The sequence below is a fragment of the Punctularia strigosozonata genome (genome assembly GCF_000264995.1).
Source record: "Punctularia strigosozonata HHB-11173 SS5 unplaced genomic scaffold PUNSTscaffold_7, whole genome shotgun sequence".
Lineage (NCBI taxonomy): Eukaryota > Fungi > Basidiomycota > Agaricomycetes > Corticiales > Punctulariaceae > Punctularia > Punctularia strigosozonata.
Window position 1 is genome coordinate 629076 of NW_006767439.1, and position 12051 is coordinate 641126.

The 12051-nt window shown below is 57.4% G+C and overlaps 4 protein-coding genes across 4 annotated transcripts; 3 read left to right on the top strand and 1 right to left on the bottom strand.

Moving 5' to 3' along the window:
• Positions 1–1528: 1528 nt before the first annotated feature.
• On the top strand, positions 1529–3369 carry PUNSTDRAFT_126411 (uncharacterized protein; the record flags this gene model as incomplete). The annotated part of the gene is made up of 13 exons (XM_007384215.1): positions 1529–1554; positions 1617–1674; positions 1724–1840; positions 1894–1912; positions 1976–2087; positions 2140–2191; positions 2258–2340; positions 2401–2411; positions 2468–2561; positions 2621–2724; positions 2777–2941; positions 2990–3060; positions 3122–3369. The coding sequence occupies 13 exons, from the start codon at positions 1529–1531 to the stop codon at positions 3176–3178; spliced, it is 969 nt and encodes a 322-aa protein (XP_007384277.1). The 3' UTR covers positions 3179–3369.
• Positions 3370–3623: 254 nt separating this feature from the next.
• On the bottom strand, positions 3624–6575 carry PUNSTDRAFT_44856 (uncharacterized protein; the record flags this gene model as incomplete). The annotated part of the gene is made up of 2 exons (XM_007384216.1): positions 3624–5778; positions 5836–6575. 2 exons carry the CDS (start codon positions 6573–6575, stop codon positions 3624–3626), a joined length of 2895 nt encoding a protein of 964 aa, XP_007384278.1.
• Positions 6576–6824: 249 nt separating this feature from the next.
• Positions 6825–9449, top strand: PUNSTDRAFT_103147 (phosphopantothenate-cysteine ligase). The gene is made up of 6 exons (XM_007384217.1): positions 6825–7087; positions 7153–7187; positions 7244–7272; positions 7333–7736; positions 7790–7909; positions 7970–9449. The coding sequence occupies exons 1-6, from the start codon at positions 6932–6934 to the stop codon at positions 8375–8377; spliced, it is 1152 nt and encodes a 383-aa protein (XP_007384279.1). The 5' UTR covers positions 6825–6931; the 3' UTR covers positions 8378–9449.
• Positions 9450–11154: 1705 nt separating this feature from the next.
• PUNSTDRAFT_52758 (uncharacterized protein) lies at positions 11155–11996 on the top strand. The gene is made up of 2 exons (XM_007384218.1): positions 11155–11350; positions 11404–11996. Exons 1-2 carry the CDS (start codon positions 11179–11181, stop codon positions 11853–11855), a joined length of 624 nt encoding a protein of 207 aa, XP_007384280.1. The 5' UTR covers positions 11155–11178; the 3' UTR covers positions 11856–11996.
• The last annotated feature ends 55 nt before the right edge of the window (positions 11997–12051 follow it).

Here is a 12051-nt window from a genome sequence, read left to right on the forward strand (position 1 = left end):
AGGCTTATCCCACCCTTGCCTTAAGACTGCGTCAGTATTATTTTGTGGTGGATACAGATATTCGCGTTCGACAGTCGACTCGTCAACTGTCAAGCCGCCTGAGCTAAGTTGGTTAATACTCTGGTCACCCTGCCGCGCGCTTCAGAAAGGATGCAATCCTTCCGAGAGCCATGAACTTCTTCAATTGCAGGCCGGATGCGGCGTCTCCGCGTATATCTGCGTATATGCTATGACCTGACCGCAACTAGAGGATATTCTGGCTGATTCTGGGCCCTGGAGAACATCGAATCAGGGCATTCCGCCAATCGAATTCCTCGGTCATTCGCGCCAACACCCACCCACAACAGCACAAAACGAGATCAGCCTTTTCCGAGCGGGCAAGGAGATCGGGGAAACGTTGCGGGGACACCACGTTCCCGTCTACGCCGTCGCGTACTCCTGCGCGTAGCAAGAGCCTTGTGATCAGTCAGTAATCAGAACTTGGATATCGCCGCTCCTTCTTGACCAGCGGGTTGCTCTGGCTGCGTCGCTTTCGTCCTGGTCTCTCAGGCCAGTCTTCCCCATTCAAATGCGTTTACGTACGTTCCGTTATTTTGTCTCGCCCTTTTCCATCGACCGCATCGTGAGGTTGGAGCTCACAAACAACTTGGACATTCTGCGCGAGGTAGGCTAACGCTAAGAATACCAGATGCCCGCTCACCTTTCATGTCAGTAAAGAGTGCCTGAATAACCGGGCCCGTCATGGCGAGTGCGCCGGTGCGGTGATCGCCATGGAAGCCCGAGCGAGCCGGACCCTTCGGAGGAACGAGCTCGGAGGCCCGTTCAAGCGATCGCAGAGTAGTCAAGAACCTTAGCTAGCGTCTGTGCCATTCAGTTCGGTCGTGATGAATGGTTCAGCTGGGGCACGATCCATCGGACACACTCGAACAACTCGTCCGATTCGTCCGAAGAGTCGGAATCGCATTTTGATGACAGGCTTCCAGTTCCGCCCTGGAGTTGCCTGGAGCCGGCAAACGGAGACGAAATGTCAATCGCTTGTGTCTCGAAAAGTGGGTCAACCCAGTCGTCGCCGTTCTCATGGCCCCTGGGAGTCTCTCCTGAGACAAGTTACGACAGGTTACGACGAGAGCAGTCCAGCTCTGTGTCGTGCATAACGTGCATTCTGGTGACATATCTAGGAGATTGACTACCAGACCCCTACTCTTGTCGTTGACAGCCGTGGCCGCATACGGCGGAACGTCAAGGAATGGCGGGCCTGCACAGAAGAGCGCCCGTATGTATACCAAAAATAAACCATGCCAGCCGCTATCCGATTCCTGGGCGGGGCTTCGCGAAGCGGTTTTCCCATCCCAACGTTTAACGGCTATCATCAAACTTCGAAGGGTGAGCGTCCGCATTAACGTATTGCAATAGGAGGCCGCCGTTGCTTCCACTGTTCTCTCCGTCGGTGGACTCAAATGTCGAGGTAATCGCACTTTCGCCGTCCCCCCCGCCCTCGTGCTTTCCTGTCCCTCGACGATCGTTAACCATGGGCGCGCTCGATGCATCGTTAGGGTAAGTCACGCTTGCCTTTGCGTTTGCATCATGCACTGATCTGATTCGGTATCACTTTACAGAGCTATCCTAATCGGTACATGGATAGACTGCATGTTATACATGTTGGAGCTCACCCAGGTAGGGCTCGTTTTCGCGTCGAGTAATTTAGTTCTCATACTGTTATTAGATTTACACTTTCTTCACGAGGTACCCCAAGGACCATCCTCTGTTGAAAGCAACGATCTGGGTGCTCCTCTTGGTTGACACCGTCGGTTCAGCTGCGGGCAACGGGACTGCATACCTGGTACGTTCAACGCAGCCGCGTATATATTACGATATCTGACGTGGAATTTGCAGTATACAATCACGTACTGGGGTGAGTTTTGGTCCTCTCGTTTCCTGATCACCGCGTGATCATTTCTGCTCAATCCGCACGTAGGCGACGCAGAGGCCATCACGAAGCAGTACTGGACGTTCCCCACGTACTGCACGGCTACAGCCTGCTCAGCCGCCATCGTCCAGTCATTCCTTATTTTCAGATTCTGGAATCTGTAAGTCAAGTACATTCAGATGGCTGCTAACACTGACACCTTCTTTATGAAGGTCGAAAACTCATTTGCTTGCTGTTGTACTGGTCTGCATGAGCCTGTCCGCAGTGAGTTGCCCGCAGTTCGTCTGGATGGCGTGCTTGGTAGAAATGTTCTCATCCGCGGTCTCACAGTTGGTTGGGGGTGTTTGGACTGCAGTCGCTGTGTCCATATTCTCGGACCTTGCGCAACGTCCCCGTATCGTAACTCCGGTAACGTACGTCTGAACCAGGCCCATTAGAATACGAATAAGATGAACTGACAACTGCCCGTTCAGATTATGGTTCGGTGGGTTATTTATGAACTTCGATCCTTGAACTCGTTATAGCTTGTTTGTTCTACAGCGGCAACGGCAGCAACTGACATATCCATTACATTATGCCTTGTTTGGCAATTGAGGCGCGTGAAAAACAAGACGGTATTCAAAGCAACACAATCGTACGTGCAATTGGGTATAGACTTTCACTGTTGACTGATGTTCTTGTGTGTGCTTGCAGAATGCTCTCAAGGCTCACCGGCATGGCCATCCAAACGGGATCGGTGACGAGTGTCTTCGCGATCGTCATTCTGGGTTTTTTCTTGAAGAATCCTTCGGGCAGTAGTACGTGCCTTCCGGTCTCCCTTGAGTTCGTATCAGTGAAGTTGGTTCGCAGTTGCTGTTGGTGTCAATGAATGCTTTGGACGCGTCTACACGCTCACTATGCTGTACAACCTGAACAATCGTCGCTCCATCCGCAACGGTGTCTCCAGTAAATCGGGCACTAGCGGCCCGGATCTTGAGGCTGGCAACTCCGCCGCGATCGATTTATCTCAAATTCGTATGTTATCAATATGTCAACCGCTTCTACTCTCCTGATTTTTCCCAGGCGTCGAGCATCAAACGCACACCGTTCAGGATTACTCTCTTCCGGTCAAGACACGAGATTATGCTACAGAGGCAAGTTCGTCGTGGAAATGGCCCACACCATTAGTTACTAACCCTCAACGTCTTGCCCCAGCGGACTCAAAGCGACGACGGGAGCTTGACGGACACCAAAGGTCCGACAGCTCTCTGAACCTGCGCGTGACGTACAGGCCACTGTCTATAGTCATTATCTTATTCACCAGGACACATCGGCTGTCTGTGTGCATAGATGTTTGCATATGTACCGCAAGTTTGATCCTTAGTACTCCGTCATGTAGTGGGTGTCTACCGGCTTGCAGCGCGCGGCGTGGTTTATTCAAGTACATACATTATACATCAATTGTCCAATTTCGTTATCGCATCTCGGGCTTCTCGAGCAATACTATGGAGAGCGTAGTGAGGTCGCTTCTAGATCATAGTCTGCAGGAGGTGTGAGATGTGACAGAGACAGACTATCGTAAAGACAACCGTAAGGCCAGTTAATGGTCTTCTTCCGATGCCACAACACCGCAATATCCGAAATTGATGTCATATTCATAAAGTACGTGAACAAACACTCGTGCTTCCTCGATCATCTATCAGTCAATATTTCAACATCATCGCAAACCCCCGACTCTCGCCCAGAACATATCCTCCCTCAGTCTCGCGAGTTCCTTCCACGCACGCTCCTCCCAGGTAGCATCGCCCACGTACTGCCCGTCATCATCCTCGGCCTTCGGCGTCTCCTCCGGCGCATGTTTGAGGGGTGCGGGTGGCGTCGACTCCTGCATGGGCGCGCTCGTCTCCGTTAAAGATGAGGACAACGACGCCTCCTCGGCCGCTTTGGGTACGTCGGGTGATCCGTTCACCGCCGCTGTGCTAGGGGCTTCTACCTTCTTTTCCTCGGGCGCAGCTGCAACTGCATGGTCAGATTTCGGCGCATCGGCAACCTCGGGGGCAGGGATGGAGTCTGCCTTGGGGCCATCTTCCGCTAGCGCATCGGACGCAGGAGCAGCAGCGTCCACAGTAGGCCCAGGCCCAGGCTCGGCTTCCGTAGTCTTAGTTGGCTCGCGATGCTCCTTCTCTGCTACAGGCTCCTTGACGTCCTCCGCGGTGATTGGTGGAGCTGTCGCGATCGCAGATAAAGGCCGCGCGGCCCGAGCGGCTGCCCTGCGCGGAATGGGAGGTGGCGCTGGCGATCCCGAGCCACTTCTCGAGGGTGGACGCACAGGTGCCTCCTGATGAGATGGCGATGCCGCCCGTGCGGGCGACATGTGACGGGGCGGAAGAGGCGGCGGGGCATGCGTCGCCGGCGTCGGGTTGTCTTGAACATTCGGAGGGAAGGCGGCCTGCACCGGGGTCTGGCTAGCGGACTCGGGGAGGGGTACCAAAGTTGGCTCAGAGGTACCGCTAGTCTCAGCCTCGGAACGGTCGGTGCGCTGTGACACCTGTCGGGAGAGCGGTGCGCTCGACAGCTCGTCGAGAGGCGTGTGGAATCCGTCGCTCTGGCTCTCCGACGGCGTCGGCGCGCGGACTGGATCTTCTTTCTTTGCATCTTCCGATGCCGGAACGTCCGCGTCTGGAACCTTGACCTGTTCTGTCTTCTCGTCGTGATTCGCATCGACTGGCTGGGGAAGCGGTGGTGCTTTCTCGTCCTTGCTATAGATGCTTTTCTCCTCCACGCTCTCCACGACGCTCAGGGCGCGGCCGCGACTGGGTACGTCTGGCCGACTGGAGTTCCTCTGCGGTAACGGGGGACGAGTCGGCACCTCCGGGCTCGAACCACCGTCGGAGCTCGCCCCGCGGCTGGCGTTACGCCGCGGTATGGGTGGCGGCCCTATGGGCTGCGTGGGCTGCGTGGGCGTGGTCTTGACGCTTCTCGGAGGCGTGATCGGGTGCGCACGCGGGGGCGGAGGAGGCGGGAGGCTGCGCTCCTTGGGCGGCTCCGGTGCAGCGGTGGCGAGGGACGAGGAGGAGGAGGAGTTAGCGAGCGAGCCCAGCGCGCTCCACAGCCCGCCCATCTTGCTCCGCCGACGTGGGGGTATAGGCGGCTTCTCCTCTGTGGCCACAGGTAGCGGTGCGGCCCCGGGACGCTTGGGCACCGGGGAATGGATCACTCCATTAGCCGCAGTTGTCGAGTGGGCGGCGGCAAGCTCGGCTTCCTCCCAAATCTTCTCGACCAGCGCGATGCGGACGAACGCCCACAGGCTGCAGGTGGCGCGCAGGCGGCGGAGGCACCAGCCGTTCGTGCAGAGCGGGTAGATCTGCGCGGGCTTGGCGGATGTGGGCGAGAGCGGGGTAGTCGGGTGGCCTTGGCGCGATGGGGATGACCCCAATGGGAGCGGCATAGGCAGGGATGAGGTTGAGTGTGAAGGAGAAAGGCGGAAGATGTAGATTTGCGTCGGAGCTGGCTTCTGTGCTTTAGGCTCTAGCGGGGGAGAGGGTAGCGGTGAGGCAGCGGACACGGGCGTCGAGCTGCCGAGGGTGTTCTTGAAGAGGGAGCTCGCGCTTGAAACCCACGCGCCGGACGAGGACGTGGTTCGGCTGCGCGGGTGTGCCGGTGGTCTTGGGTGCTTGGAGTCTGCCGCATCCGAAGGGAAGATGGCAGTGCCGCAAAGGGCACATGAGATGTTGGTGGAGGAGAGCTCGTGCAGGAGGTGTGTGGCGGTCATGGGCTCGATGTTGAGCTCGCCGTTGTGGATCGCCGAAAGAACAGAACGGCGGGAGAGCCAATTGAGTGAAGGGGCGAGGTCGAGCCGTACGGTAGGATCACTGAGAGGGAAATACGTTCAGCTGTGTTTTCATGCGACCCAAACGAGAGAAACCTACGTGTCTTCGGTTTGCAATCTGGCCAGCAGAGGCAACGGAAGCAGCGTGGACAGCGCAGGGAGAGTCGTCGACGATGACCGGAGCGAGCGCAAATGTGATACGAAGAGTATGAATTCTTGATACGGCGCATGCAGCCTGAGCATCCGGAGCGGTCCCATAGTCGGCGTCTGGGGCTCCTTCTCAATCCATTTGCCCTTGCCCATCCGCGAGCGCATTTGCTCGGCCTCGCGGAGTGCCATCTCCTTCTCCTCCTGGAGGGCCTGCATCTGCTGCTGCATGAGCGCGACGGCATCCTCTGCACCTCGCAGGGCCTGCTCCGCCTCGGCAACCTTCCGCTCGCTGATCGCCTGAGCCACGCGCGCCTGGGCGACCATCGTGTTCGCCTGCCCAAAGAGGTTGGCGGAAAGGTCGTCGAGGTCCTTCTCGATCTCAGCCCGCGCGCTTTCAGCCTGGCCACGCCTGGCGGCCTCCTCCGTTGCGCGTTCCATGAGGCGGGAAAGCTCGGTGGTGACATGCGAGCGCTCAACGAGGACACCCTCGTTGAGGGCGGAGAGGTGCTGCGAGCGCTCGAGCTCGAGCTGGGCGATCTTGAGCGAGGATGCGCGTAGTTGGGAGGAATGGGCGTGGATGTCATCCTCGAGGTCGGCAACGCGGCCATAGGACTGGACGAGTTTGCCGTTCAGTTGGGAGACCTGGGTGAACAGGTCCTGGACTTGATCCCGCAGGGTGGCAATGAGCATGGCCTGCGCATCTTCGTCGGTGTTGCTCGAGCTTTTGAGTCGTTGAGGGGAAGATGGTTTGGACGGCGCGCCGACGCTGTCTGCGACGTCGGTAGGGGCGGGAGGGGGCGGGGATGGCTCAGCCATTCAAGCGGGACGTGGCCGACAGCGACGGCGAGAGTGGCTGAGTAGGAGTGTTCGTACCCGTACGACTTGGCCGCGTGTGACTTAGATATTCCTTGCACTTGAGGTCGGACTGCATGTTGTGATCGCCGACAGCATCCTGCTCACTGTCAACGGATCAAAATTGACTCATTGCCGACGAAGGCTATTGCAATTTCGTCAAAAGTATATCGTCGTGACCGCCGTCGAGCGACATGGCGAGCACCGGACCTTCGTCGTCGGCAACGTTCTCGGCGGAAAAGTACTTTGAGACCCAACCAGCACCTGCATCTCTCGACCACGATGCTGGACTTGTGCGGGACTTCGTGCGCAGGCAGCTGCAAGAGGGGCGCAAGGTCGTGCTCGTCACGGTGAGTGTCTAGGATGTGGCGTCCTCAAACATCGTGCTTATCTGTAGACTCGCTCCGTTCATTAGAGCGGTGGAACGACCGTTCCCCTCGAGATGAATGTGTGAGGCTCCTCGTCTTACGTTCGAGGGTCGCACCGCTCATCACGCATGGTCGTAGCGTTCGCTTTCTGGACAACTTCAGCGCCGGTCAGATCCTCCTTCTGCAACGCCCCAAACCCGTCTTTACTGATTCATCCAATCACACAGGCACCCGAGGTGCTACGTCCGCCGAATACTTCCTCAAGGCCGGCTACGCCGTCATCTTCATGCATCGCCAATTCAGCCTCCAGCCCTTCAGCAGACACTACTCACACTCCACGAACCCGTTCCTGGACTTCCTAGAGATCAACACCACTACATCTACTGCCGGCTGCCCGGATATGATTGACATCACTGTTACGCCCTCCAAGAAGTCTGACCTGCTCGAGGTCCTCACGGCGTACAAGGCCGTCCAGCGAGCGGGGACGCTCCTCACCCTCACATTCGTCACCGTGAACGATTACCTTTGGCTTCTACGCGCAGTCAGCCAGGAGCTCTCCGTGCTGCGTCGCAGCGCAATGTACTACCTTGCGGCTGCGGTCAGCGACTTTTTCCTGCCCACGCAGAAAATGGTCAGTCTTTTGTCGCGTTTTCCTGCCGATTCTCGTCTCAAAACAATGTACAGTCAGAGCACAAGATCCAGTCAGGCAAGGGTAGCCTACACATAGAGATGGACCAGGTCCCGAAGATTCTCAAGCCTATGGTGGACGAATGGGCCCGAGGTGGCTATGTCGTTTCCTTCAAGGTGAATTTTTGTTACAGTGTCGCATGTGGATCCCATACCAATCATAACCTATGCTTGTAGCTAGAAACGGATCAGGCGCTTCTGATCCCCAAAGCGCGCGGCGCACTCGAGCGGTACGGCCATCAAGTCGTTATCGGCAACGACCTCCACCGGCGCAAATATGAAGTCGTCTTCATCTCTCGCACCGTCTCATCGAACCCAGCCTCAGGATCGCTTGCCACGACCGCGGATGCGGGCTGTAACCCTCTTGACGTGTCGCAGGCGCCACCTCTTCAGTCCGAGTTCACGGAGCAGTGGTTGCGCATCGACCCCGCATTAGCCAATAAACCGGATCATCCCAGGGAGATCGAGGAGGATATCGTGGGCGAACTCGTCAGACGACACGAGACGTACATCGAGGCCACGACCGCCGCTCTGCCTGGCAAGTCCGGGATGACGATTGAAGGAAACATCGCGGTGCCCCACTAAATCGCATATGAGGATATATAATACAGAAGATCTAAGCGGAAAGAAAAACAAATGTATGCTACTTAGGATAGATCTCCAGAGGATAGATGCGCACAGATCAGTGTCACTTCCTTGATTGCAAGCCCACATATACGAGCGCTGAGGTCTGGGGACGCCCTACAGACACAGCTCCCATCTGTTCCCTCCGACCTCCCACGCCTTTCCCTCCTTAGCCATCCATTTGAGTGTCTCATCCACGCTAGCCTCACCAACACGCGCCCACCGCCCATCCGTGCGCTGAAGCCAACCCGTAACGTCCTTCGCCGTAGGCGAAGGTACGAGCGCGACCAGGCTCCGCGACGACATGAGCGCCAGGATTGCTGCCTCGACGGGTCCGGCTAGAACCGCGGGTGACAGGCTCACGTACGCCTCTTCGTCTGGCGACGGCTCGCTCAGTGCGCCTTCATCGTCTCCATCCTGGCTCCGAGCGCCGAAGTTCGCGGTGGAGACGGCGCTAAGCGAGTACGCGGACCACATGCTAGCGCTGCCCTCCGTCGAAAACGTGGACTCCGACCTGGTCGGTGACGCAGGGCCGGAAGCAAACGTTGTGTCTGGCGCGACCTGCGATACGGATGAAGCCTGCAAACCGGACGTCGCCTGCGAGACAGAAGCGTTTTGCGATACGGATGCACTCTTTGATGGCCGCCCCCACAGCCGCGCGTCGGAGCCCGGTGGACGATTCCACGCGGTCGCGAGTGGACGTGTGGGCCCGTCCCAAAGCACGATTGCGCCCTGCTCGTGCAATTGGCGGATCGCATACTGGAACAGGCGCTTCATCTTCTGCGCCGGGCGCTCCTTTCGCTTGTGCGCCGGCTGCGTCGCTGGAGCCGCAGCAGGATTCTTGCCTTTCGCCGCCGCAGCGAGCCGCTCCTTCTCCGCCTTCTCCCGCCGACGGCTTTCAGCGTGCAGCACTCGCCGGGCTAACAAGTCAAGCTCCGGGACGCGACGGAGGTGAGACAGTGTGAAGCCCGAGGTGTCTGGCGCGAACATAGTCTGGGCCTGCGATGGTCGCGTGGGGCGGGGTGTCTTATCCGCCGCCGTGGGCCACGAAACGTCTGCGACCCTCTTCTCGCTTGCCTTGGGAGTGGTCAAGTCGATGAAGTCAACTGCGCGGCCTTTCCCGGCTTTGGTCGGTGTGGTCGGCGCGTCAAAGTCGGCTCTTGACGTTTCGCTATCGTATGCCGACATAGGGGGTACGTTGTCCATGTAATGCTTGATGTATCTATAGAACGTGGTGACGGTCAGGTCATGCTTGTGTACCCGAGTAGGATGTGGCAGTTTTCCTGGGCCCCGCGATCGACGAGAGGGCGACTAGCGAAGAAAAACAGAGCGAGACGATAAGCCATTTGTCGTAACTGTAAATGATGGACGAATTGTCGGACTTACGCCAGCAGCAGAGCTCTTTGAGGGACTGTACTCGGAGGAGGAAGTATAGGCGGTGGAAGCAGATGTGCCCGGAGGTTGCATCGTCCGAGCCTTAGTAGGCGTACGCGGCACGACACTCGTCGTCTGAGCCGAACTTTCAGGCCTCACGGGTGCGGTCCCAGGTCTCACAAGCGAGAAGATTGTCCTTGCGGATGGAACGGCAGATCCGGTAGGGGGAATGACAAAGGGACCAAGCGAGGTCGAATAGTAAGTCCTGTGCAAATCGACCACAGTCATCCAATGTTGTGTCTCGTCATTGCACGAACGGCAGAGTTCTGTCATCGGTAGGGAGACATCAGCGATGCGGCCTGTCGATGGTGCATATATGCGTTGTCACCTATCGAATCTACCATGATCTGCTTTGTGTCGTGCCATTTCACGACGCGACCCGCGAGCCGTACATGAGAGCCAACCTCGCCCACTGGCGGCGGTAATTCAATCTCGGGAATGGCAGGTAGGTTGCCCGTGGCGACGGAGCCTGAAGGCTTTCCAAGAGATAGAGCTGTCTTAACCTTAGTCTTGGTCTGGGGTTGGAGTGGGTGTTTATGGAAGCATTCAATGACAGCCGTCCCGTCATCCACTACTTGACCGTAAGCACGACATTACAGATAACCCCTATCCAGACGAACCTGTGTACATCGTTCGCTTCTCATACACCGTCACGCCAACGAGGAGTCCGACGAGAACAACGTGACGGCATGGAATCCTGCCTAGCCAGAAGAATTCGTTGCCTGTGCGTAGAAGGATAGGAATATGAGGCGTTTGCGCTGTGGTCGAGGAGACGGACCTTCAGTGCCGTCGCGCCTCATACCCATGACATCCTTGATAAAGCATGCTGGCCACGCATCTGTTCTTGTCTCACGCGTTTGGACCCATGAGTAGATTGCATTGGGGTTGGATGGCTGTTGATCTTCGGACGCGCTCTGGGTAGGGGTATCATGCGTCTGCGAGCTTGCGCCTGGCTGGAGTCTTCGGCGCTTGGATGGCGAAAGCAACAGTGCCTGGCGCTGTTGGCTACGCGGTCGTCTATCACTGGACTCCAGCGTCTCCGTAAAGCTCATCCAGCCTGTTTGATTGCAAGTAGGTATAGTCTGTGCGGAGACACGCGGTAAAATAGACGCCCAAGATGGTTGGCAATACGCGTGACCGCCAAGCGCACCAGAGCATCGCCTCCCACACTCCCCGCTCCTCCCCGCCTTCTTGGAGGCTGTATGCAAACTAGGCCCTGCATCATCGGATCAAACAAGGCTCATATCGCACCTAGTACTTATAACATGCGAATGTTGCTGCTGTTGCTTGCTTCAGCTCGTCACCTCGTGCATCCGCAAACCTGAACGATGATGCTCTCATGCGTCGCTCTCTCATTAGCCGTGCTCGGGCTGTCTGCTTTGGTGAAGGCCGTCTCACCTCCCGACGAAGTAACACTTCTGCGCCCGCAGTCCGCGGTAACCGTGAACACCACGGCATGTTATGGCTTTGCAGAGCCAGTTGACGAACCTCACTTTTCTGGTGAGTGGTCCCGCTATATGCACCCCGACTTCGTCGTCCAACTGCGGTTTCAGGGCTTTGGCGGACCATGAACATCACCCTCTTCGCTCCCAACGGGACAAACATAGGCAGCGTCGGCATTGGAACTGACGGAAACGACACTGACGTCCCGCTGGAATGCGGAACGTTCCCCGGTACCAGCTACGCCGGCTGCGCGGTCGTCCCGGACGAGGGCACGTACACCATCGTCTGGAACATCACCTACCGCATCTCCGCCAGCAAGACCAACTGCACCGCGCCCTTCTCCACCCAGAACTTCCTTCTGAACGCGACGTTCGACGCAAGCGCGGTCTACGGCGGGGAGCAGGCGACGGGCTTCACCGACCCTGTTGTTTCGTCGACGGCGACGTTGCCCACGAAGCCGACCGGCTCTATCAAGAAGTCTGCAGGGAGCGCTGTGGTCGTGTCATGGAAGACGGTGGTTTCGCCCCTTCTCGTTATGGCCATAGCCATGTTTGCCCTTTGATCTGAGTCTGCTATGCGCGCGTAATGTGCGCTATGTTCCAGATTGACGTTACTCGCGCGATGCTCATGTACACCTATAGCTTAGTGCGATGTAATCACAGAATTGCCAGCCGCTCTCTATAGTGATAACGAAAGATATGACAATCCCCGCTTGCGCCCATCACTTCGTCCCGAACCTCCGGCCCCGGCATTCTACC